Source organism: Microchirus variegatus (genome assembly GCF_963457635.1).
Source record: "Microchirus variegatus genome assembly, chromosome: 15".
Taxonomy (NCBI): Eukaryota; Metazoa; Chordata; class Actinopteri; order Pleuronectiformes; family Soleidae; genus Microchirus; species Microchirus variegatus.
The window spans coordinates 10,052,160-10,074,185 of record NC_139816.1 but is presented as its reverse complement, the minus strand read 5'-3'; the positions used below and the strand labels follow the sequence as shown (position 1 = coordinate 10,074,185).

Genomic DNA, 22,026 nt, shown 5'->3' with positions numbered 1-22,026 from the left:
ACTTTATTGACCATTTTTGGACGACATGTTATACTATTACTTTTTTGACCATTTTTGGACGGCATACTATACTATGTCTTTTTTAACCATTTACGGACGACATACTATACTATGACTTTTTCGACCATTTTTGGACGACATACTATACTATGACTTTTTTGACCATTTATGGACGACATACTAATCTATGACTTTTTTGACCAATTTTGCCCATTTTTGGACGACATACTATACGATGACTTTTTTGCCCATTTTTGGACGACATACTATACTGTGACTTTTTTGACCAATTTTGACCATTTTTGAATGACATACTATACTATGACTTTTTTGACAATTTTTGGACGACATACTATACTATGACTTTTTGGACGACATACTATACGATGACTTTTTTGCCCATTTTTGGACGACATACTATACTGTGACTTTTTTGACCAATTTTGACCATTTTTGAATGACATACTATACTATGACTTTAACAATTTTTGACCATTTTTGGACGACATACTATACTATGACTTTTTGGACGACATACTATATTATAACTTTTTTGACCATTTTTGGACGACATGCTATACTATGTCTTTTTGACAATTTTTGGACGACATATTATACTATGACGTTTTTGACCATTTTTGGACGACATACTATACTATGACTTTTTTGACAATTTTTGGACGACATACTATACTATGACTTTTTTGACCATTTATGGACGACATACTAATCTATGACTTTTTTGACCATTTATGGACGACATACTATACTATGACTTTTTTGACCATTTTTGGACGACATATTATACTATGACTTTTTTGACGACATACTATACTATGACTTTTTTGACCATTTATGGACGACATACTAATCTATGTCTTTTTTGAAAATTTTTGGACGACATATTATACTATGACGTTTTTGACCATTTTTGGACGACATACTATACTATGACTTTTTTGACCATTTTTGGACGACATACTATACTATGACTTTTTTGACCATTTATGGACGACATACTAATCTATGACTTTTTTGACCAATTTTGCCCATTTTTGGACGACATACTATACGATGACTTTTTTGCCCATTTTTGGACGACATACTATACTGTGACTTTTTTGACCAATTTTGACCTTTTTTGGACGACATACTATACTATGACTTTTTTGACCATTTATGGACGACATACTAATCTATGACTTTTTTGACCAATTTTGCCCATTTTTGGATGACATACTATACTATGACTTTTTTGACAATTTTTGGAGGACATACTATACTATGACTTTTTTGACCATTTAAGAACCACATACTATACTATGACTTTTTTGACCATTTTTGGATGACCTATTATACTATGACTTTTCTGACCATTTTTGGACGACATACTATACTATGACCTTTTTGGAAGACATAATATACTATGACTTTTTTGACCATTTTTGGACAACATGCTATACTATGACTTTTTTGACCATTTTTGGAGGACATACTTTACCATGACTTTTTTTTTTACAATTTTTTTGACCATTTTTGAACTGCACTGCACCTTTAACTAATGTTTCAGCCACTCCCACATTTATAATAAAGTCCCAATAACAGCTGCAGTTAAAGGGATAGTTTGGGGTTTGTGAAGCCCAAACTATTCCTATAACTGCAGCTGTTAGTCTGTGTTTCGTACAAATGTGGGAGTGGCTGAAACATTAGTGAAGTAGTGAACAATAACGGTATTTAGAAGGTGCAGTGAGCTAAACATGGATCATCTAAAGTTTGAATAAAGAAGGTTTATTGTCCAAAATGAGTGTTTCTGAAGTTTTTGTGTTAACATCCCAACACTGAGGAGCTCCAAACAGCTTTAGGTGAGTTGGACTGTCTGAATCATGAAAAATGAGCCAACAAGTGAATGTGGTTTTCACTAAAGTCACATGTTAACAATGAAAATCAATGCAGACACATTAAACAGAGGCTCTGTTGACAAGTGCTGTTAACGTCCGTCTGAGGTGATGAAATCACATGTGAATCCTACTTTACTGCTCGATAAACAAATACACATGTACACCATTTGTGTTTGTTCTGGGGCTACAACTAGCCATTGTTTTCATAATGGATTAAACTGTCCATTATTGTCTGGATTCATGGTTTGGTCCAGAAAATGTCAGAAAATGTTGATGAGGGTTCGTTAAACCTGGAAATGATAATGTTCTCATATCAACTTTACGTACAGCTAATGTTGTTGTGCTTGCTATGGTTGCACACAGTATGTGACGCTGTTTGAGTGTATTATTAGTCGTGGTGGTGGGGGGGAAAACAAATACAGTGAAATATGGCGATAGTTTATGTGACAAAATGATATCGCTTTTGAGACATTAAGTATTAATATTTTTTCTTTATATTTCTTTAACTGATGTTACAAATAAACGTCAAACTTTTTTGGATTGGCATTAAAAAATAACTAAATAAATTAACATTTCAGTCCACTAGATGGTGCCAAGTTCTCACTTTCACTAGCGCTGTCAGAATAGCGCAAAATATGATATTGCAAATATCGTGATTAATCGTATATGATAATTAATTTAAAAAAAATATAAAACCAAGTAGGGATACAATGATTACCGCATTATTAAACCATTACTAAATGAATAGTCAAATACTTAAATAATCTATTAATTGTTTTTTGTTGTTGTTTCTTTTTATGATTACTAATGTTGAACATTTTCTGATTTCTTTGTTCCTTATAACAAATAAATAATTAAAACTGAATAGTTTTTGGTTTGTGGATAAATAAATGAGAATCATCATTTCCAGGTTTGGGAAACACTGATCAAACATTCTTCAAACATTTTCTGGAACCAAACAAAGAAAAATAATTAAGAGATAAGAATATAAAAATAAAATAAGAGAAAACAACATCATGTGTTGTCTGTGAAGACAAATTAAATGAAAGGTGTGTGTTTACTGTGGAGCAGTCACATTAGCATTAGCATTAGCATTAGCAGCAGCAGCAGATGTAATCTGAACACCTGTGATCGGATCACTCAGGTCGGATGTTGTTAACAACAGCTGTGAACAGAGCATCAACAGAACATCTAAGAAATGTGTGGATCATTTTTAAGCAGCAGTTACCATGTTTGTCCCCGCTGCTCCTCGTCCTCCTCCTCCTCTTGCTGCTGCTGGCCTCGTGTGTGGAAGGTCGCACTGGCAAACGGGAAGTGGATGATTCCAATTAGATTTATCGAGAGGGGAGGGCGCGCAAAGAATAACAGACAAAGAATAATGTGTTAAAAGCAGAGGAAGCTCACTTATCACTGATGGTACATGTGCCACAATTTGAGAACTATGGATATAGTGTGAATAAAAATAGAAAATGTCTATTTTCCTCTAAATGGGAACATCGTTTACTAACTGGGGAACCTGCTTTTTAAATCACTGTACGTGGAGGGCGTGGCTGAACGACTCATGGTCATGTGATTGCACCGCGCTGACGTCATAGTAAAGGGCTTTTCCGGGTGCGTTCACTCTGTCGGACGTTGTCAGCGAGCGAAAGCGATTGTTTTTCCTTTCTTAGAGTTGTAATTCCGCCAAAATGAACCGCATATTCGGCAAAGGAAAACCCAAGGGTCCGCCACCGAACCTCACGGACTGCATAGGAAGTGTAAGTATAATGTTAGAACGAGTTCTGAACGCTGTCTTAAACAAAGTAAACAAAGATGGGTCCCTTCTTAGCTGGGTAAGCTAACTGTTAGCCGACTTTATGAGCAGAAACCAGGCCAAGTTTTACCTTCTTTTATCCGGCGTATTTGGATATTAAAACCAACTTTTATCACTCACAGTTAAATTAAGTTACATTATCAACAGCAGGCAGTGTGGTACAAGCTGGTGTTCATATTTAACATGCTGTTGTGACAACATTAGTGGACCATAACTCACCGTATTATCGTAAAACACCGAGTCTGTGTTCAGATATTTAATCGGCGTTATGTAAATTTGCGGAATTTGAGTCACGCAATGGAAACCATTTTATTTCTACAGTGAGAAAGCACTATTCAACCTGTTAAACAGGTTTTAGTCAGACTGCTGCTATTGTTAGCAGACTGAGAGGAAGTAGTATATTACATTTTCCGTTGTATTCCCAATGCAGTGGCAATAAAAGTCTTTTGTACTTTCAGATTAAAGTTATTCTGTCTGGTCTGTTACTAAATATTACATTATTTTCATAAACGAGCATCGGGCAAGTTATCATAAAAAAATTATCAATTACCAATCAGATTCATTTCTATAGCACATTTAAAATCAACAGAATTGAACAAAGTGCTTTCCATATCAACAATACATAAAATAGACAGGATAATCCAAATTGACAATGTCCACCATGTTTTTGGTCCTCAAATCAAAGATATTCACTTCACTGTTTCACATTCAAGGAGCTTGAATCAGAGAGCATGTTTTCGGTATCCGTCGCCTCTCAATAGCTGATGTCCTGTTGTCTGTTTCCTACTCTCAGGTTGACAATCGAGCGGAGTCCATTGACAAGAAGATTGCTCGACTAGATGCTGAACTTGTCAAGTACAAGGACCAGATGAAAAAAATGAGAGATGGACCTTCAAAGGTGAGTGTTTTATCTCCACAGCTGCTGTGAAACAAAGGACAGAATGGGCTCTGTCTTAAAAAAATATATATATATATAAGTCTTGATCTGTAGGTTTCAAACATGTTTTTTACTTTGCACGGTCATTCATTTGCTTCTTCTAGAACATGGTGAAGCAAAAGGCCTTGAGAGTCCTGAAGCAGAAGCGAATGTAAGTACTTTGAATCTCCTCTGTGTTTTTAAACTGTCCCAGTCACATTTCAACTATTATTAAAGCCTAATTTTACGTCATCTCCAGGTACGAGGGCCAGAGAGATAACCTGATGCAGCAGTCCTTTAATATGGAACAAACTAACTACACAATCCAGAACCTTAAAGACACTAAAACCACAGTAAGAGGGCATGACTTGAAGACATAAACAAAGAGTATGATGGGGGAAAAAAAATATGATTTTCCTCACACATTTGTTTTTCTTTTTTAGGTTGATGCCATGAAAGTCGGCCTGAAAGACATGAAGAAAGCATACAAGGATGTCAAAATCGATAAGATTGAGGTATTTTACTTTTTTTTAATTTTTGCAAATTACCCGAAGCTGGATGTAATTCTCATTGAGAGTGGGGAACACTAAACTTGTGCATTATTGTCCTACAATAATTTACGTAATGGACCTGTGCTTAAAGCAGACAATTTTTTAGTTCTTTGTCGATTGTTTTACAAGACAGCCAGATGGAGAATAACTCATCTCTTTGGTTCTCGATATTTAGGATATGCATGATCAACTTGAAGACATGATGGAGGACGCCAACGAAATCCAGGAGGCCATGAGCCGAAGTTATGGCACACCTGAAATTGATGATGACGACTTGGAAGCAGGTCAGGAAATTAGCACCGTTTTTACTTTAACTTTAACCCCATGAGTCCAAAATGTATACATTTAATAATATATATGTAGATATATATCATATGTTGCATATTTGTCCAGTGATACATACAATTTCATGGTAGCTTAAACTGCTGTGTCCACAGAGCTGGATGCTTTGGGAGATGAGTTCCTGATGGATGACGACAGCTCCTACCTGGATGAGGCCGCGACAGCTCCTTCCATCCCAGAGGGTCTCCCTGGCGACAAGTCAACCAACAGAGTACTTGTCCATTTTAAGACATTTCAGTTTAACATGAATGTCATCATTCATTTTCAGTAGCTTTATTAACATACATCTCTTCTTGTGTGTCACAGGACGGTGTTCTCGTGGACGAGTTCGGTCTCCCTCAGATTCCTGCTACATAAACATGTGCTTCTTTTCTGCACTCGTGCTAATTTTAGATAATTTTTTAACCGTTTTTTTTGTATTTATCCAAAATGACACTCCTTCTGCCTTAGCAAACCAAAGCTTCTACTGTCCAACAAATGATGGAAAACTATCACTTCTTATCAGGTTTTGTAATTAAAAGTTATGGTTATTCTATACGAGTGAGCTTTTTCATACATATCTTAGGGTGACTTGGGAGAATTGGGATTACCTTATCTTTGTACAGTCTTCTCAGCATTGCATTCGCCAAGAACAACAATAAATTATATTTTTCAAACAACACTTCACATGGTGTGATATACTAAAGTCATTATTTGTTCAAGAAAAGTGCATACTTGATAACTTAAAAACATTTATTTGGTACCGACATCTTAGCAAAAATAAATACTGATTTCTCCAAGTAAGAATATGCTCTAAAACAGGCAACATCTTCTGATGCGTCACATCTTATCATCACCAACTCAACCTGTACGTGTGAGGGAAGATTTTTTTGTGCAGATATTCTACGATGCTGCTCATGGTTTCCAGGTTTTCAAATTCATAGTAAGGAATCTAGAAGACAAAAAAATAAGAGAAAACACATTGATCAGTGACAGAACTCCCTCAGGAACATGAATGTTTCAAGTGTTCAGAGTGAACGTGAGGGGCGAACCTGAACAACTTCATATCCCAGAAGCCTCAGGTGTCGCTGCTTGATGGCCTCTTTCCCGAGCAGCTTCCTCACGTTTGTCGTGAACCTCTTTTGTCCATCAATGCAAAGAGCAATTCTGTAAATTAAAGGAAACATCAGTGAGATTTTACATCTGGTACAGAGAAATAGTATTTAAAAAAAAAAAAAAATCAAAACACGGCTTACCTCTTGTACACCTCATCATTTTGACTGGCAGGAAGCACAAATCCGTCTTCATCGAGTTTTATCTCCACATCTACAACAACAAAACAAAAACGATAAGCCATTTCCAGGCAAACCATAGGAAACATTAAAGAGCTGTTGTGAAGTCTGTTGTGAAGTCTGTTGTGAAGTCTGTTACCAAGCGTGTAGCAGTACGGTGTCAGAACTTTGGATCCAAAGTATAAACGAGCCCCGAGCAATTCAACCAGTCCGGTTTTCACAGCGTTGTACAGATGCCCGTCTGCCAGCGTCTCAATCGAGCGTCCAGGAATAAGGAAAGACTTGACGCGATACTTTGGAAGAAGTTTGGGACCCTGGTGGGGAGGGGGGACATACAAAGGAGGCAGGAGAAACTCATCAGTAGAGTACAGAGGGGTCTACAAGTCTGAGATACCTGACGTTGTGAAACATTTGGTGATTTTTATTGTTGCTGATGTTATTATTCTGCGTCTGTTTGGTCTTTGTGAACAGAAAAGATGTAACATTATTTTTATGCTGCATCTCATCTGAAAACTGGCTCGACAAGGAAAACCATCAGACGTGACTGAGTGATCATTCACTAACCTGTTTGCACACTTTACCACAATATACTGCTGTTGCTTCGCCATTTATAAGTTATGCAGTACAACTTTCACCCTTAGAGACTGTTGTGTGTCTCGTCTTTTAATAATTTTGGCTGTGTTCATGGATATGGCATGAATTTTGGCAAGACTGTATTTGTATTTGATCTTGTTATTTCCAGCTCGGCTCCTACATTAAGGCTAAAAAATACACCGGGTACAAAGAAGTGTTACACTGTACAATGTAATAGTATTTGTATAAATAAAAACAGCTCAATGAAAGTAGAATACATAATAATGTGTCATATTAGTTTGACACTGTGAAGGGTCATATGTCAAAGGTGTTGGTTTAATCTCAAATGTAAGAGAAATAAAACTAGGGTTTTGTAGGTTTTGAAAAATTTAATGAAGCAAAACTGAGTGTATTTTATCAGGTAAGTGAACTGATGTCATCTTAAATCAGAGTGTGTGACATCCAGCTTCTGTGTCATGTTTAACCTTCAGGGTAGTTATAAATATTTTACCTGATAGAAAGGACACTCCAGCTTCACCGTCATGTAGAGCTGAGTCAGCTGTGCCAGGACAACCCGATCCATTCTTGCGTCTTGCTCTTTAGTACAAACATAATCACAAACGTGCATGTCAACAAGAGACAATTATTACATCTTTTTTTTACATTCTTATATACTGCAGGTGTCTTGCCAGGGTAATTTACCTTGCAGCTGCTCGAGGAAGTAACTGCCAAAGACTTTGGAGACAAAATTGACAGGGAACCTCTCCACTAGTATGCAGGCGTGGAGCAGGTCGAGCAGCGTTCGAGGCTGGAACTGTGAAAAGCGCGTTTGCAGGATGCTTTCAACTTTCCTGAACACATGGGCTGCGTTAGGCGGGAGATATCCCAGCTTCCCGAAAGCCATGATCTGCCTGGCCACCTGGCTGGTGTTGTAGTTATCTGCTCGGTACACAAAGCTCTCAGCAACAGTGTCGAACACAGTTGGGGACAAAACATTCCTCCTGCCAAAGAACTGAATCACCTTGGTGACCGTCTCCGGGTGGGAAGTGAATGCCATAGTAGGGACGTACTTCTCCAGTGCCTCGACAAAGTAACGATCACTCTGCCCAAAGTGGATTAACGCCCCAACCACAAGGGTGAGCTCCTCATCAGTAAAGTGGGGTACATGCCGAACAGCCTGCTTACACAGGTTGATCACGAGAGGCATGGCCTGATTCTGTCTTAGTGTCACAAGAGCATGAAGCAGCACACTGACGGCAGTAGAATCCATGCGGGAGGTGACTGTCAGAGCGTGGGTGTGCATGGCATTCAGCAGATCACTGTACTTTCCATCCTCACCCACACCACCTTGCAGAAGCTTATAAACAGATATGAGATCTGAGAGGCTCCACTGGGCAGGGCCCTGCTTCTGGATGTCCTCCATCACCTGCTCCAGTATAACACAACCAGGACCCTCTATGGCTAGCATTGCATGGCCTAAGGTACACAGCTGCTGTATGCTCAGATTCCCACAGTCAAGCCTACCCTGGCTCTCAGACACCAGCCGCACTATCAGAGTGCTCCATGGATCCAAGAAAAGGCGTGTACAGGCCAGCAGGGCTGATACCAGCCCAGCATCTGTCAGACGTCCAGAGTCCTGCTCCAGCTGAAGGCACAAGGCCCTGATAGTGTCTTCCTCCAGCACTGTTGGGTCCTTCAGTGAGTGTCCATCCTGCTCCAGGTCGGCTACCCGATGAAGCGCCGCAGCAGCCATGGTGTCGGATAAAATCTCCACCGAGCGCAGCAATTTGAAGACCTCACGAGCGGAAGAGCAGCTCTCCATGCGCCGCTGGAACTCCTGCTCCTCTGCAGCTGTGGGTCGATGCAGCTGCGTCAAACGGAGGTGTGGAACAGAATCTTTGTGGAGTCCCACGGAGCTGCTGGCGACAAAGCACGGCTCCCTGGCGATGGTGGTGAGGCTCCTAACTCCATGGGCCGACTGGGGCTTCTTGCAGCCCTGTCTTCTGACGCATGAGGGCTCACCTGCGATGTTAGTTCTCAGGAGCCTGGCGAAGGGGCACACAGGTGTAACACGAGGGCCACGGTGAATCCCTATCTGCCAGAGCAGAGGGACCTTCTGGATCATCTTCAGGGCCATGACCCTTGCTCCAGGACTGCTCAGACCCAACTAAATCAAAACAAAATGAGGACGAACATATGTCAACATAGCATATAACAAAAATATCAGTGAAGACAGAACCTTCGGTGCTTCTCTCATCGCCGACCAGCCAACCTTGATGGGCTTGCTGTTAGCTAACATTAGCTATTTAGCCATTAGCGTACCAGGTAGTCCCGATAATTCGTGCTTATTTCCCGGTTATTATCGTCTGTTATGACTAACACAGTCAAGTATGAAACGCAAACAACACAAGAACAGGCAAAATTCAGACCTGGACTTTCCGGACATCGTGGAAAGGTCGCCACCAAACCGGTCCACTGACAGACGGGAAGTCGACCCAACGCGTTTCCGTACGCGACAGCGAGGCGTTCACGGACATCTCGTACATTTGTCAATCGATAGTTGCTAAGATATGCTAAAAATCAAACACTTCCTTGAATAATAATGCAAGTGGAAGTACATCAAAAATATCACTTGAAGAGGGGCGTAAAATATTTAACAAAAACCACTAAACAAACCACATATTTTACAGTTCTGGTTTCATGAGACACAAGGTTCAAGTAAGTATGTGTTGCCATCCCCTGACTGTTAGCGTCCTCGTCTGAACGTGAAGGCACCACACCACATGTAGAACATATACAGCTCCTTTCATAGGAAGCCATATTTTAATGTAATCTTATGTGTGTCCTTTTATTTATTGGTTAATACTATGGGGGTTTTATACAGTGTTTGTTTCAGTTTATACAGCCGTTTTTATCCACTATGTTCTTGTGTGTGGATTCATGTATGTTGACGATTTAATAGTATATTTACATCAATATTAAGAGCCATTTTATTTATTCAACAGGAGCTCCATGAATAAAAATTATCAATGGCATGTTTTCAACATAATTCTATTTACTCCCCTTGTGGATACTGATATATGACAACAGAGAAGTGTGTTTGCATAAAAGTTGTAATTGTTGAAAACTCTATTCTAACTTTTAAGCACTCGTAAATTTTTATTGATACTGTGAATAGATTGGGGATTTTCAGTGTCATGTTTACATTGACAATTCAGATAATCCAACTACGCTGTAATTCCAAAAAGAATACCTGAAGACTGTCCACCAGTTTACAAAACGTTAAGTGCCTGCACAGGCCAAGACCTAAAGATAAAACAACGCTGCTGATTAAAGATTTTATTACGCTACATGACATCTTCTAGGACATAATTAATGATGCACATAAAAAGCCATTAGCAGCAATTCCTTTTTAGGGACTTTATTCAACTTGGGTGTAACAATGCATCCCAAAGTCATTTTCACATCAACTGTGAACTTTCCTTTTTGAAGAAAGAATTCAGCTCGTGCCCGTCTGCACTCGCCCAAAGACATTTGGTGAGGAGGGAGAGCATACGTGTCAAGACTTGAAGCTCCTTAAATGGAGAAAACTTAAGCATCTAATAGTTAGACCCTCAAGGAAAAAGACAGGGTAATGCAATTCCTATTTCAGTTGGAGTTTATGGAAGGGAAACAGCACAATATACCTTGATAGAGGGCTTTATTTAAAAAGTTTATATTATAAAATGTAAAAATTCAGCTATACCCGATCACATGAATTGCAAAGACTCATCCCCCTAGAGTTTCCATGGTCCTGCCACTGTATACTTTTAAATGACAGGAAAAAAGCATTTCAAACAGTATTGGATTTATGTGTACATTTAGGTAAAGTGGAAGTTCACAACAAAGAGTGGATAGTTATTGCTTTGGCTTGTTTAAAAGGGTTGTATACTGGTGAGTTGAGACATGTAGCACGGTCATCTAGCTGATGGAACAGGCAAGGAGGGTGAAGACGACTTGTGTGCTGGTGTGGCTCTTTAATCGTCCTTATCCTTGGCGCCATGCTTTAGAATGCGCGTGAACTCCACATAGTTGAAGTTGCTTTTCTTGTCAATGGGCGCCTCCCTGAAAAGCTCGTCCACCTCCTCATCTGTAAACCGGTCGCCCATTGTTGTCAGCAGCTCTCTGAGGTAATCTTCCTGGATGGAACCTGGAGAGGGAAATTCATGAGAAAGAATATAATTTCCTGAAATAATTTTCTTTTGCTGGCATTGATATGATATCTACCTTTTTTTAAAAACCAAGCTGTTTTTATATAGCTAGATTATTTAAGATACAACAAGGTGTCTGCATAATGCATTTCAAAAATACAGCTTAATATCAACATCGACAGAAAATATTTAAAAAGTGGAGAAAATATAATAATACTAACATTTAAGGTTCCTACAATAATATTTCCTCTACATATGTTTAGTCACTTATGTATTAACACAAGACTAAAAAGTTTACAGATTAGTGATTTTTTTTTACCTGTGCCTTCCTCATCAAAGCAGGCAAATGCATTTCTGATCACATCCTCTGGGTCTGTGCCATTCAGTTTCTCTCCAAACATGGTAAGGAACATGGTGAAGTTAATGGGTCCAGGAGCTTCCATCATCATGGCCTCCAGGTAGTCATCATTTGGATTTTTACCTGAAAATGAATTATGGTGGAGATATTACGTTTCAGCAACACAATTACATACGTGTGATCTGACTGCATCTCATCCTTGAAGCTCCTCATCTTCAGAGCTTCTTCCACTCACCCAGAGAGGCCAGCATGTCGTGGAGGTCCTCTTTGTCCACAAACCCGTCACGGTTCTGGTCGATCATGTTGAAAGCCTCCTTGAACTCCTGAATCTGGGACTGGTCAAACATGGCGAAGACATTGGACGTGGCGCGCTGAGGGCGCTTCTTTGTGGTCTTTCCCTTTGCCCTTTTGCTAGACATGTTGACGGTTTGTTTGTTTTAACCTAAAAAAACAAAGAAAAATTCACAAACCTCAGACTATATTTCCTGGTGCAAACCGCCAGAGGCATACTCAGAGTACTACTACTACAACAACAACAGTAGTAGTGAGTGATATAGCAGATATAAATGCATCCGTTTAAGGAAAGAATTTGTGATACAGGTGTTGCCTAACCATCCAGTAAAAGGTAGTTCATATAATGTTTAAATAACCATGCAGTTTTACTGGGTCGATGGCTCGTCATATTGAGACATATTTCAAAGTATTATTCTAACAAAACAAGCGATTTGATGATGCAAATGTATAAATAGATAATTTAGCCATTGTCCCATTTAATCAGAGCTAACTTGTTCCTCATTGAAACAAGCATAACATGAGGAAAACCCCAGCATGTAAACCTGGCAACAGGAGACAGAATTATCAAATGCTCAATGGATCATGCAGTCACAGTCGTCCGTTCTGATAACTCAAGGTTTCATTCTCTGGCAGTGAATCCCCAGTGTGGTGTCCCACACTGAGCTATAAATGGGAATGACCCTCATCGTTCTAGGTTGTTCATCGCAGAGCCTTCACAGGAGGTCAGAAAAATTACTGATGTGAGGACAGATGCCCTTATTAGGCAATGTCTTCAATGCAGACTCAAACTATCCAACAGGCACTTCTTCATGTTGACACAGATACCTACATTGCTGCTCCTCTCACAGCAACAAGAGTCACGCCTTATGCCAATACAAATAAAAGGTCAATATTTTTAGGGACACTGACGATCAATGCATGTTGAAATATAAGTTAGGGCTACAATTGACCACTTTTAACTATACATTTATTGAAATGGATAATTATTCACCAAAGGAACTGTTCCCAAATTTAACCCACCTTTCTTTTTGTTGAACTATAATGTTCAAACCTATGACGTTTACACTGAAAAGCTAAAATTGTTATGCGTTTCCAATTATTTATTACATGAGCTATTGTTCTAACAGCTAAACACAATTATTAATTAAAATGTTTTTTGTTAAGTGCAAGATCAAATCTAATTTGAAAGTTTCAGGCTTCTCATAATTAAAAGGCATTTCATATTTGTTTTTGTTTTTTAATTTAAGTCATTTATAACATTCGGAATACGCTTACCCTTGTTATTTAATTTACAAACGTATCGATAACACAAAACCAATTTCTTCCAATGCTTATTTGTTGTATAATGTAGTCCAAACACAACAACGTTGTATTACGTAAAAGTACGCACTTTTTAGACCGGATGGTTCGCGGCCTACTTTAAGCAACATTAAATTATTCATGCGTATTACACTGTGCACAGCACACCGTGATAAAAGAAACGATATAAACCAGATTATAATAGCCAACAACTATATATACAATAATATACAACCTCAATGCGGTTTATAGTACCAAACGTCAGCTGTCGATATGTTAGCACCGCGGCTAACAGTTAGCCGTGTTTTATGGCTTTCAACCGAACAGTCAAAATGACTCGATAGCTCGTTATTAACATACACAGCTTTTACATGTTCAAGAGTAGTGATGTATCTTCGTAGCAGGTGGTTTAAAATACAGCTAACTGCTGTATAAACAGCGATGAAAGCACAAAAATAAAGTCTTACCTGACGAGAACCTGTAATGTTGGCTAGCCCGGTGCTGCTCTGCTTCTCAACCACCGCCCTTCACTTCCTCATAATAATGTTGGGTTCTGTCCAGAACACGAGAGCAAACCAATTGTGAAAAATGGGGGCGTTCGTCAACCAAACAACCAATATTACATGTTTTTAAAAAACACAAGTAATGGTTTGTGTGTATCTGGATACTATTCAACGACATATTCACAAAAATATTTTCGTAAACGCAACCAAGTATTTCAGCTTTGGATATAATAAAGCACCTAATTCAGGTTCACACCCCCGGTGAATTGCATGAAACTTCCACAATCGCTCCTTTGACATTCCTGGATATGCCCTTTTAAGGAGAGAAAGAACACATCCTCAGTGGCGTTGTACAATTAAGGGAAGGTAAATGGGAGCAAATAGGCGTTTAAGGAAAGCACATTTGAATATTTAATTATAATAATTATATTTTTCTACGGTTTCCCCACATTGTTTTTATTGTAATAAAACATCACAGTCACATACAAGTAATTATTAGACGTAGAATTCCCATTTGGGAATTCTAATACTCTAGGTTTTGCTTCTTATTAGAATTTTGTTGTAATTGATTTTTAAAAATTAGGCAAAAAAAAAGGCTTTATCAGCTCCATCAATATTTTTCAGACACATATAAAGTACTGCATTTGCCAAAAGTGTGACTCAATTAAATCCCTTTATAAACTAGTAGTTTGTAAATATATCAAGGCTGTCAAACCTTATCTTACCCAATTTATGCATTATAATTTGTTGGTTGGCTATACTATATATAAACATAGATACATTACATGTGTAAATCTAAAGCTATCAAATAAATGTTGTGTAGTAAAAGTAATTATTTGAGTATTACTTTTCACTTTGGTTTATCTGGGCATCACAGTATAGTAGCATGTGACTGCTGTATTAGCCTGTATTAGACAGAGAAAGAAAAATGAGAGTAACCTTATACACTAAACTAAAACAATAAAGGGGAAAATATGTTGATGGGATGGGTAATAATAGATACTGAGATTGCAGCGCGAGTCAGACAACAGTTGTTCAGGTCACTGCTGTAGAGGGAGGCTGACTGCTGCAGGGCTTTACCAGCAAGATGTAGAACTGTTGACTCACAGGTTAAAACAAGCCACATCTGTGTCTTTTTGTCCTGCTGTCCTATCACTTTCAAGGACAACAGAATAGCTGAACATGTGCCATGAGCTATTTATAGTTATTCTATACTGTATGTAACAGAACACATTTTTGATTTACGGTTTATAATATCGTCATTGTCATCCTTCCTTGTGCAATACAATAATCAATACACCATCTATACTTTAATGAAGTAAAGGTACACAGTTAATAAATACAATTGAAGTCTGACCGTTTAGAATAGAAAATAAAATATGTGTTATTAAAGGCTAAGATTCTATTTTAAAAGCTTTACAAACTGAAATAAAAACAAACCATTCATGAATCCCTCAATGAATTAACACAACAGCTGTTCCTAGAAATTGTAGTGTTGCTCTAAGCCACTAGAGTGTGCTAGTTTTATAGGAAAGGTTTCATTTATGCAGTGTTATTTGGAGCAATTCTTGAGGTTTGATAGTTTGTCTCAGCCTGTTACCTAATCTCTGTGAATTTCTTCATGTGTACAACTGTTGAAATTGAAAGTTCACATAACAACAGTGTAAGGAAATGACACAAAGCCAGATTTAAAATAGTCATAATTGGTCTCTTGAGACCTGAGTACAGGAGCTGGAATTCTTTTGGACAGCTGAACGTGGATACACACGGAAAACTTGGAAGAGACTGATTACATTCACTGAAGACCTTTAGGTGGGAACAAACCACTGCGGCCTGAATGGGGGGGGGGGGGGTGTTGAAACTGTCAGTGTCAACAAAACTGAGAGTTGCAGGCCTCATAGATTCATTACTACATTAGAGTATAGGTGTCAATATTCTAGATCTAAGGTGATATAATATAATTATATCTATAGTTTGCAGTCAATTATAGACTGCAAACTAAGAATAGTAAAGCACTGGTGGTAATGTAGATTTATGCAGCGTGTGACACTCCTGGATACAATGGGATGAAGTCATTAAGAGACTTTATTATTACATTACATTACATAATGGAAAGATGAACCTGCTTTTGTTTTCTAAAAGATAGAAAGAACAGATTAAAGACATAAACGTTCACACAAGCTTTATGGGGATAACATACACTCAACAAAAATATAAACGCACAAAGAAAACTTGTAGTTATTGTTATGTGACAAAACGGAGTAACTATCCAAAAATAACAGTACAACTTTTACAACTTTTGATCTGTGGCATATTGACAAGTGAAAAAAGTCCACATTTTGGTGTGCCCTTTTATTGAACAGACCATAAGGAGTGTCTGTGTACTGGTCACACATATTGACCACCACTCTGCCATGTTCCATGACTCTTGTGAGTTGAAATACTCAATCTCAGATTGTAGTCAATAGGAGTGGCCAAGTGACACTGGACTACTGGGTTTGAGCAAAACAAATCATTCCATAAACAAATGCATCAAGAATCTGAGCAAACATCAAGACATTCTTTTTTTGTTAACCATTTCAAGTTTGTGTATTCATATTTTTATTGAGTATAATTTCAAGTATATTATTTAAAGGTGCATTATGTAATAAATCTAAAGCAACTGGCCATAAAATCCTCCTAATATGTCACAGAGACTCAGGAATAATGTTCATATAACATACTTAACTCACTAATGACAACAGTACAGCCAAAATATTTGCATTAAAAAAAATATTTTACAGACTGCAAACCATGTTTTGGCATGTGGCGCCACCTACCGCCGTCTGCCAATCATTGCAGTCAGTAGAGTCTCAGCTGCCGAGCAACCACGGGTTGCCAGTTACGTCAGAAAACTACACCTAAAAGACCTTGGTATTTTGAATTTGAATGTAGTAACCACATTTTGGCCACATTCTTACATATGGCTCCTTTAAAACATATAGATATAGAACTGAACTTAAAGACTGGAAAGAATTCTGCTAATTTGACCCATCTGTGGGTCCCCAACCAGTCTTTGGGAATCACTGATCTAAACCTGGCTGCGACAGTGTCTCTGCTCTTTCTCTTCGTGTCATTCTTTGTTCCAGCGTGATCGTGTTGTGGCTTGTGACACTGACACATATTATCTTCAGTGGACTCCATGTGATATTAGACATCATGTAGCACTGTGACCTTAATGTCCCCTGCATTGTTGATCCCTTTTTATGGGCTTACGCTGCAGACTGCTGCCATAACCTCTCAGATATGTTGTCATGATGATCTGACTGTGGGGACCAAAAAGGCCTCTGAAGGGTTCAGGGACATATTTTGACCCCACGGAAACTTATCAGGTGTTTGAAAGGCTGTCAATTTCAAAACAATAGTTATATATAGTTTTTTCATCACTGTTTCATCCACAGCAGCTTTCACCCCCACACATTAAATAAAAAGTCTGCTACTGGATTATAATAATCGAGACTGAAAGAGAGAGTGACAAAGACATAGTGACCGGCATTCACTGAATGTGAAGCAAGTAACAATAGCATAGCTAAAGTTAGCCGCAGCCACAGCTGAGACTGTTGTTGTTAAACCTCAGCTTATAAGTCATCGAGGTCTTGATGGACATAAAAGAAAAAAAGTACATTTAAGTAAAAATAGCATTAAAACTAGCGCTTTGTAACATTTTGAGTCCTTTTGTGTGGTTGCGCTAACCACTAGCGCATCATGTAAGCCAAAACATGGTTAGCCAAACAATCAATGCTCGTCGTTTATAAGCTACGCAACCCCACAAAGCCTGGTTGTACAGCTGCTACTGCGTTATACATGGAGGAAATAGAAGCTACAGGGAACCTAATGGTGTCACAATTGAGTTGAGATGCAGAAATAAACTGGAGCTCAGTTAAACACATTAGTCCATTGGTTCTCAAAGTACGGCCCACGAGCCAATGGCGGCCCGCAGAAACATTTCTGGCGGCCCGCAATGAAATACAGTTGATAGTTTTAATCCAGGAGCTACTAAGCTTGCTGAAGGTTTATTGGACATTACTGGATACAAACCAATAAGTGTAAACGGTAGAACTGCAATCTGCTCATTAAAATGATTACAAATGGGATTTCTTTCTGTTATTTTTCCTTTGGTGGCCCTCAGTCCAATGTTGGGTTCCTAAATTGGCCCTCAGGTATCAACATTTTGAGAACCCCTGCAAAAATCTGTGTTAAAATAGGTCTATGCTGCTTTAAGGCGTGCGTTGACCATAAACTACATTTCCCACAATGCATGGCAATTGTGTTACCCTCAAAGTGACGGCACCGCCACTGGATAGCAGTGTATCATTGTATATGCGTCATGCGACGAGTGAAATTGAATAAGTAATAAATACAGAAAGTTATTTAGCAATATGTTACAGAGTAGTTACCTTTATTTGACATTATATTTGGTTACATTTAGTTACATTTATTCTGCAGTTTCATCCAGCCCTGTTACCCATCCAGGGTAACCATTATGCTGATGTGGCCCTCAGTGAAAATGAGTTTGACACCCCTGCTGTAGTATCTTATTAAGATATAGTTCTATTATACATGACAAATGCAAACAGTAATACTGTATATTATATACACATTATATACATTTCAGATGTGAAAATGACACTGAAAGATTTGTAGAAGACAAACATTGCAAACAAACAATGTTTACCAGCAGAGGCATAGGCAGAGACATGCACATGTAAATGCACTTCACTATCAGAGCTGCCTTGCCCCCCAGCTCTGCTCTCAGCTATATTTATCTCCACCCTCACCATAAAAGGTTGTAACTCCTGCTTGGACACTGTGGCAAGGGCCAATATTATTTTTGTTGTGTAGACCGCAGCCCTGTAAGCACCTACCTGTATAGGGTCTGCTGGGATATCGAGCTTTAAGGCTGGAGTTGGATCATATTTTGCCATAACGCTTTAAGTTTGAGGATTTTTTTTTGTTGCCTGGGGTAAGTGGCTACTGTCGTGCAAGGACGCGATGTGATAAGCCAGGTTGTACTTGTTTCATGTGTCTGTCCAAGCATGACGGGAATGTGTATTATTGCCTGAATCTTGTCTTGCTAGCTGATGTTGCAGGTTATTATATGCATTTGTGGCTGTTAGTATATTTTTTATTTACTCACACTGCCATCATGGGATTGTATTTTCTTATCCACATCTGTATTTAATGGTACAATTTAAAAAAAATTCAGATAAAGGGATATTCAGTATATGAAGATAATAATTCACCTGCTCTTGAACATCAACTAACCAGACAGAAAAACAGGTAGGAAGCAAAGAAACTCGGAAACTCAGGGCTCGTACAGAGAGCGGCCTGCAGCATGTCCGGATCTATACCGTTCTACCAGAAGCATCATCGCCACTATGACCGTGGCTACCGTAGCAAGGAGACGGAGTCTACGTTGAGCCAGTACCAGGCCAGCAGCAGATACATGGCTGGTAGCAGCTCCTCTGTCAGCAGTAGGAGCCGAGGGTAAGCAGGAGGGGGGGCAATGAAGAGGATGGAGGGATGTGTCTTACCTTCATCAATCTATGTCTTTGGAAACTGCCCTCCCACTCCGACCCCCCCTTAACCTCCTCCAATCCAACTGATCAAGTTCAGCATCATCACAGTCATGGGTTCATCTTCACTGCTTGATAATGACAACAAGTAACCATCCTGCTTCACTGTTTGTCTTTCACTTTGGTTGAAAACAGCCTTGAATCCTGCATGAAGGTTTTGGCATGTGGACTCAGAGATGCCCCTTGTGTGCTTCGATGCACGCCGACTAACTAATACAACAATAACTACACGGTTACTTGTAACAATAACGGTGCAACGTTGTTACGTAGGCTGTTATGTAATGGCTGAGTTGTAGTATATAGCACTGACTGAAATAGAATCTTGACCTGTGCATACCAGTGTTGGGGGTAGTTAATGAGAAGTGACAGTTCCTCAGACTTGAAGACTGAACGTTCATGATCACTGATCAGGGTTTCTCACTAATTGTCCTGGTGAGCCACTGTCCTGCATGTTTTAGGTGTTTTCCCTTCTCCAAAACGTCTGATTCAAATAAATGGGTCGTTGCTATGGGTCTCTAACCATCGAGTCAAGTGAGTTTGAGCAGGGAAACATCTAAAACACTAAAAACGTTATTGCTGCCTGCAAATACCCATGAGGACAGTTGTCAGTGGTTGGTTTTGAGATGTTTCTGGTTCTTGTTGAGGTGTTTACATACCTGAAATCATGCAGCAACAAAAATTCTCATATATAGACATAACAAAACAGCCATTTTCCTATTACAGTGTCCAGAAAGTCTTTAAATACGCTGGCTCGGACAGTGTGAACAGGGTCATAGGGCTTAGGTTTTAATAACACCATCTGATCTTTGCCTTTACGCCCTAGCCGACACATTTTGAATCTGTGCTGCAACAAGGTCTCCTCTGATCTGATGATTTAACAGGCAGGGTGGCTTTTATAATGCTCTTGTTAAATATATGACACAGACACTGTTCTGTGGGATAACCTGGTCTGGTTTTAAAACTCTGATCTTGTAAATGATCAGAGCTGAATGGACACTGACCCAGATAAATACGAGGAAAATGAGGGCAGCTGCCCTCTCACCCCTCTCATGCCCCTGGCTCCTTATCATGTTCTGGTTATCTCACACCCTGTGTGCTTCCACCCCCCAACTATCCACCAGTGTGTCAGATAGCATTTCCCATTCCTCTACAATAACAAGTGAGTGGCGTCTGAACTATCTTCTCCAATAGACAGTCTGGGAACAGGGGCATTGAAATATTACAGGCAAAGCAGGCAATTGCCCTTTGGCCCAAACTGATATGTGCCCCTAAGACTGGTTGATTAAGTTCATCTGTAGCAACAAATAGTGTGAGAATCCCCTATTAAATTTAACTTGAATAACTGTTTTGTCAATGGAATAACTTACGTTTGAACTATCCTGGTTTCAGTTTGGGGTGGTTTTGGTGGATTTGGTCGAGTTAGATGTGGGGTATCCAGGTTCCTTTTGCCAGAGATCCCCAAATTCCATGGAAAGGCCTCGGACTGGGAAACTACCATAGATTAAAATGTTGATTGAACAAAGACCTCCTGGTTTAGAATGATTTGATTATCTGAGCCTTTAAACCTTTCTATACTGGTGATACCTTTTTGCAATTTGTCTTGACGCGTTAGTTAGCTGTGAATACATGGTGTAACATGGCTTTGATTTGCTGCATATTATGTATTCATATTATATGTCATGTAACAAGAATCCAATGGGCTGTATTATCAGCGTCAGTTGCACTCTGGATGTAGAAACGCACATTGAACTAGACTATATAGAGGATCGTTTAGGTGCTTTAATGAGTCAGTAATGATTTGCTGATTTTGAAAAACAAAAGGTTTAAAAACACTATAATCAAAACTAAACCATCTACACCTCCTTCCTTCCCACTGAACCCTTGACAAGCACTCATCTACCCACGACCCTATCCCCACATGATAATGCTATCATTGCAGTATACCAGGCTGATTACATTCTGTATGTCTCAGACTTAAAGTGTCCTCACACTCTGGGCTTGAACTGAGCAGACTGAGTCCTTTACCAAAGAGAGCAAAGCCAACTTACCTGGCTGTGGACAGAGAGAACCAAATCATCGGTTACGTGGTGCCGATCTTCAGGGGCAGGTAATAAATACCTCACCCGTGGAAAAAAAAAAATGCTGTTCTCTTAAAGTCATCTCTATCTCTTAATCCCCACATTAATCCACATGGCTCTACTCTGCTCTGCTCTGCTGGATCCCAGTCAAGAGTTTGCTACAGGACTTTCAAATACAGAGGAAGCGAGGGTGAGGGACACTGCTGCGTACATGGCTCGCAGGGATTTGTTCACCAGTGGCGTGGAGATGGAGAGGTCACAGATCTCCAGGAAGGAGGCCATACGCGAATCAGCTGACCGCATCTCTCTGAACAAAAGGGTCAGT

The 22,026-nt window shown here is 39.2% G+C and overlaps 4 protein-coding genes across 6 annotated transcripts in view; 2 read left to right on the top strand and 2 right to left on the bottom strand.

Moving 5' to 3' along the window:
- The first annotated feature begins 3,513 nt into the window (after nt 1-3,513).
- Nucleotides 3,514-6,181, top strand: chmp5b (charged multivesicular body protein 5b). The gene is made up of 8 exons (XM_083901945.1): nt 3,514-3,655; nt 4,505-4,609; nt 4,753-4,799; nt 4,887-4,980; nt 5,071-5,142; nt 5,354-5,462; nt 5,616-5,731; nt 5,827-6,181. Exons 1-8 carry the CDS (start codon nt 3,587-3,589, stop codon nt 5,875-5,877), a joined length of 663 nt encoding a protein of 220 aa, XP_083758071.1. The 5' UTR covers nt 3,514-3,586; the 3' UTR covers nt 5,878-6,181.
- An 80-nt stretch (nt 6,182-6,261) lies between these two features.
- On the bottom strand, nt 6,262-9,869 carry fastkd3 (FAST kinase domains 3). Its single transcript, XM_083901853.1, has 7 exons — nt 9,794-9,869; nt 8,067-9,531; nt 7,876-7,961; nt 6,931-7,105; nt 6,756-6,825; nt 6,552-6,666; nt 6,262-6,451 (listed from the first exon to the last, which is right to left on the bottom strand). The coding sequence occupies exons 2-7, from the start codon at nt 9,499-9,501 to the stop codon at nt 6,353-6,355; spliced, it is 1,980 nt and encodes a 659-aa protein (XP_083757979.1). The 5' UTR covers nt 9,502-9,531; nt 9,794-9,869; the 3' UTR covers nt 6,262-6,352.
- Nucleotides 9,870-10,688: 819 nt separating this feature from the next.
- myl12.1 (myosin, light chain 12-1) lies at nt 10,689-14,058 on the bottom strand. The gene is made up of 4 exons (XM_083901445.1): nt 13,973-14,058; nt 12,148-12,354; nt 11,874-12,035; nt 10,689-11,553 (listed from the first exon to the last, which is right to left on the bottom strand). The coding sequence occupies exons 2-4, from the start codon at nt 12,329-12,331 to the stop codon at nt 11,381-11,383; spliced, it is 519 nt and encodes a 172-aa protein (XP_083757571.1). The 5' UTR covers nt 12,332-12,354; nt 13,973-14,058; the 3' UTR covers nt 10,689-11,380.
- Nucleotides 14,059-18,871: 4,813 nt separating this feature from the next.
- The window catches only part of myom1b (myomesin 1b), a 28,118-nt gene continuing 24,963 nt past the window's right edge, over nt 18,872-22,026 (top strand). For all 3 annotated transcript variants that reach the window (XM_083901443.1, XM_083901444.1, XM_083901442.1), the window contains exons 1-3: nt 18,872-19,010; nt 21,596-21,730; nt 21,849-22,020. In XM_083901443.1, coding sequence (XP_083757569.1) covers nt 21,913-22,020 — 108 coding nt within the window. In that variant the 5' untranslated portion in view covers nt 18,872-19,010; nt 21,596-21,730; nt 21,849-21,912. The remainder of the gene's footprint in view (nt 19,011-21,595; nt 21,731-21,848; nt 22,021-22,026) is intronic.